At 47.3% G+C, this 1,292-nt stretch overlaps 1 protein-coding gene across 1 annotated transcript; it reads right to left on the reverse strand.

The window, feature by feature from the left end:
- Nucleotides 1-269: 269 nt before the first annotated feature.
- Nucleotides 270-1,071, reverse strand: LOC114697609 (dual specificity phosphatase 21-like). The gene is given in 2 exon segments (XM_037199345.1): nucleotides 270-720; nucleotides 723-1,071. Coding segments are annotated over 2 exon segments (531 nt in total). The 5' UTR covers nucleotides 940-1,071; the 3' UTR covers nucleotides 270-406.
- Between the last annotated feature and the right edge of the window lie 221 nt (nucleotides 1,072-1,292).

The following is a 1,292-nucleotide window of genomic DNA, read 5'->3' on the forward strand; positions in this document are numbered from 1 at the left end:
CGAATCCTGCCTAACATCTTCAGCCTCCCAGACACACCTTCCTCCATCCCCTGCCTCTGTACCTCACACCTGGATCCACCTTTCCCCACACTCTGACCTCTGTCCTGTGCACTCCCACCCCTGCCTTCTGCCAGGTCCCCGTCCCCTGACCTATTTCTTAAGAGGTAAGAAATATTTTACTATCTTACATTACTAAATTTTATTCTTTAAAGATAAGACTTAGAAACATTTCATCATCTTACATGTAACTTTATTTGAAGATAGGACAATTAAAAATCCCAATCCTTTCCCCCCTCATCCACAAGGCCTCTTCTTGTTTTTGTTTTTGTAATTAACCAAAGGTCCAAGGTTATTCGTTTATCTTGATGTAGGAGCCAATGCAGATGTCTGGGGAGGGGTGGGTGGCTCATATTGGCTCCATTACATGGGCCTCCTTTTCATAGATGTTAGGGATCAGACCCATAGGAGAGTTGATCATGCGCACAGTATTCTTACTAAATAGCTTGAACTCGTAATGAATAAGTTGCTCCCAAAAGCAGTTGTTGGGACGAATGATGGGTCGGCAGGACTTGGTCCATGTGTGTGCATCCAGCAGCGTCATGTTGTGGTATTTCATGAGATAGGCAAGGCAGAAGGCTGCTGAGCCGCTCACTCCTGAGGTACAGTGCAGCAGCACGCGGCCATTCCTCATTTCCACGGCGTGGATGTGATCAGCTATGGGTCGAAAAAATCATAGAGGTAGGCGTTGGGAGCACCACTCACCGGCACTTGCACGTACTGAATGTCTTCAAAGAACGCATTCACTGCTTCTACCGAGGCATTGATAATTGTGGTGATATGGTTGTTGGACAGGGCGAGTTTGTCGTTAGCGACCACAGCATTACTGATAAAAAGACTGTTAGTTATTTGAGAGAGGTCATAAAGGTTGTCCTGTTCCATAGCCTGAGTCTAAAGGACACAAGACGCTGTTGTCATCACCAGGGTGTCAGGTCAGCTGTCTCTCTGCGCTAGGTTCCAGTGCACCTTTAGGAAAGCAGCTGCTCTGCTGAAATGTCAGGTCCTTAACCTCTGTCTCCTCCTCCACTACTCACGTGTCACAGTGGTAACCAATCTGTCTCTCTCCCATGCCCAGGCGTCACAATCCTCAAAGTCACAAGGCTCAGGTTTCTAGGGCAAAGGTAACTTTAGCTGCCCCCTAGCTGCTAGGTGGTCACAGCCCACCTTCACCTTTCTCCCTTCTCGTTTTCTCTCTTTCCCCTTTCTTTTTTTCCTTTTCCTCTTCTTTTCCTTCC

This window comes from Peromyscus leucopus, chromosome X, assembly GCF_004664715.2.
Source record: "Peromyscus leucopus breed LL Stock chromosome X, UCI_PerLeu_2.1, whole genome shotgun sequence".
Classification (NCBI taxonomy): Eukaryota; Metazoa; Chordata; class Mammalia; order Rodentia; family Cricetidae; genus Peromyscus; species Peromyscus leucopus.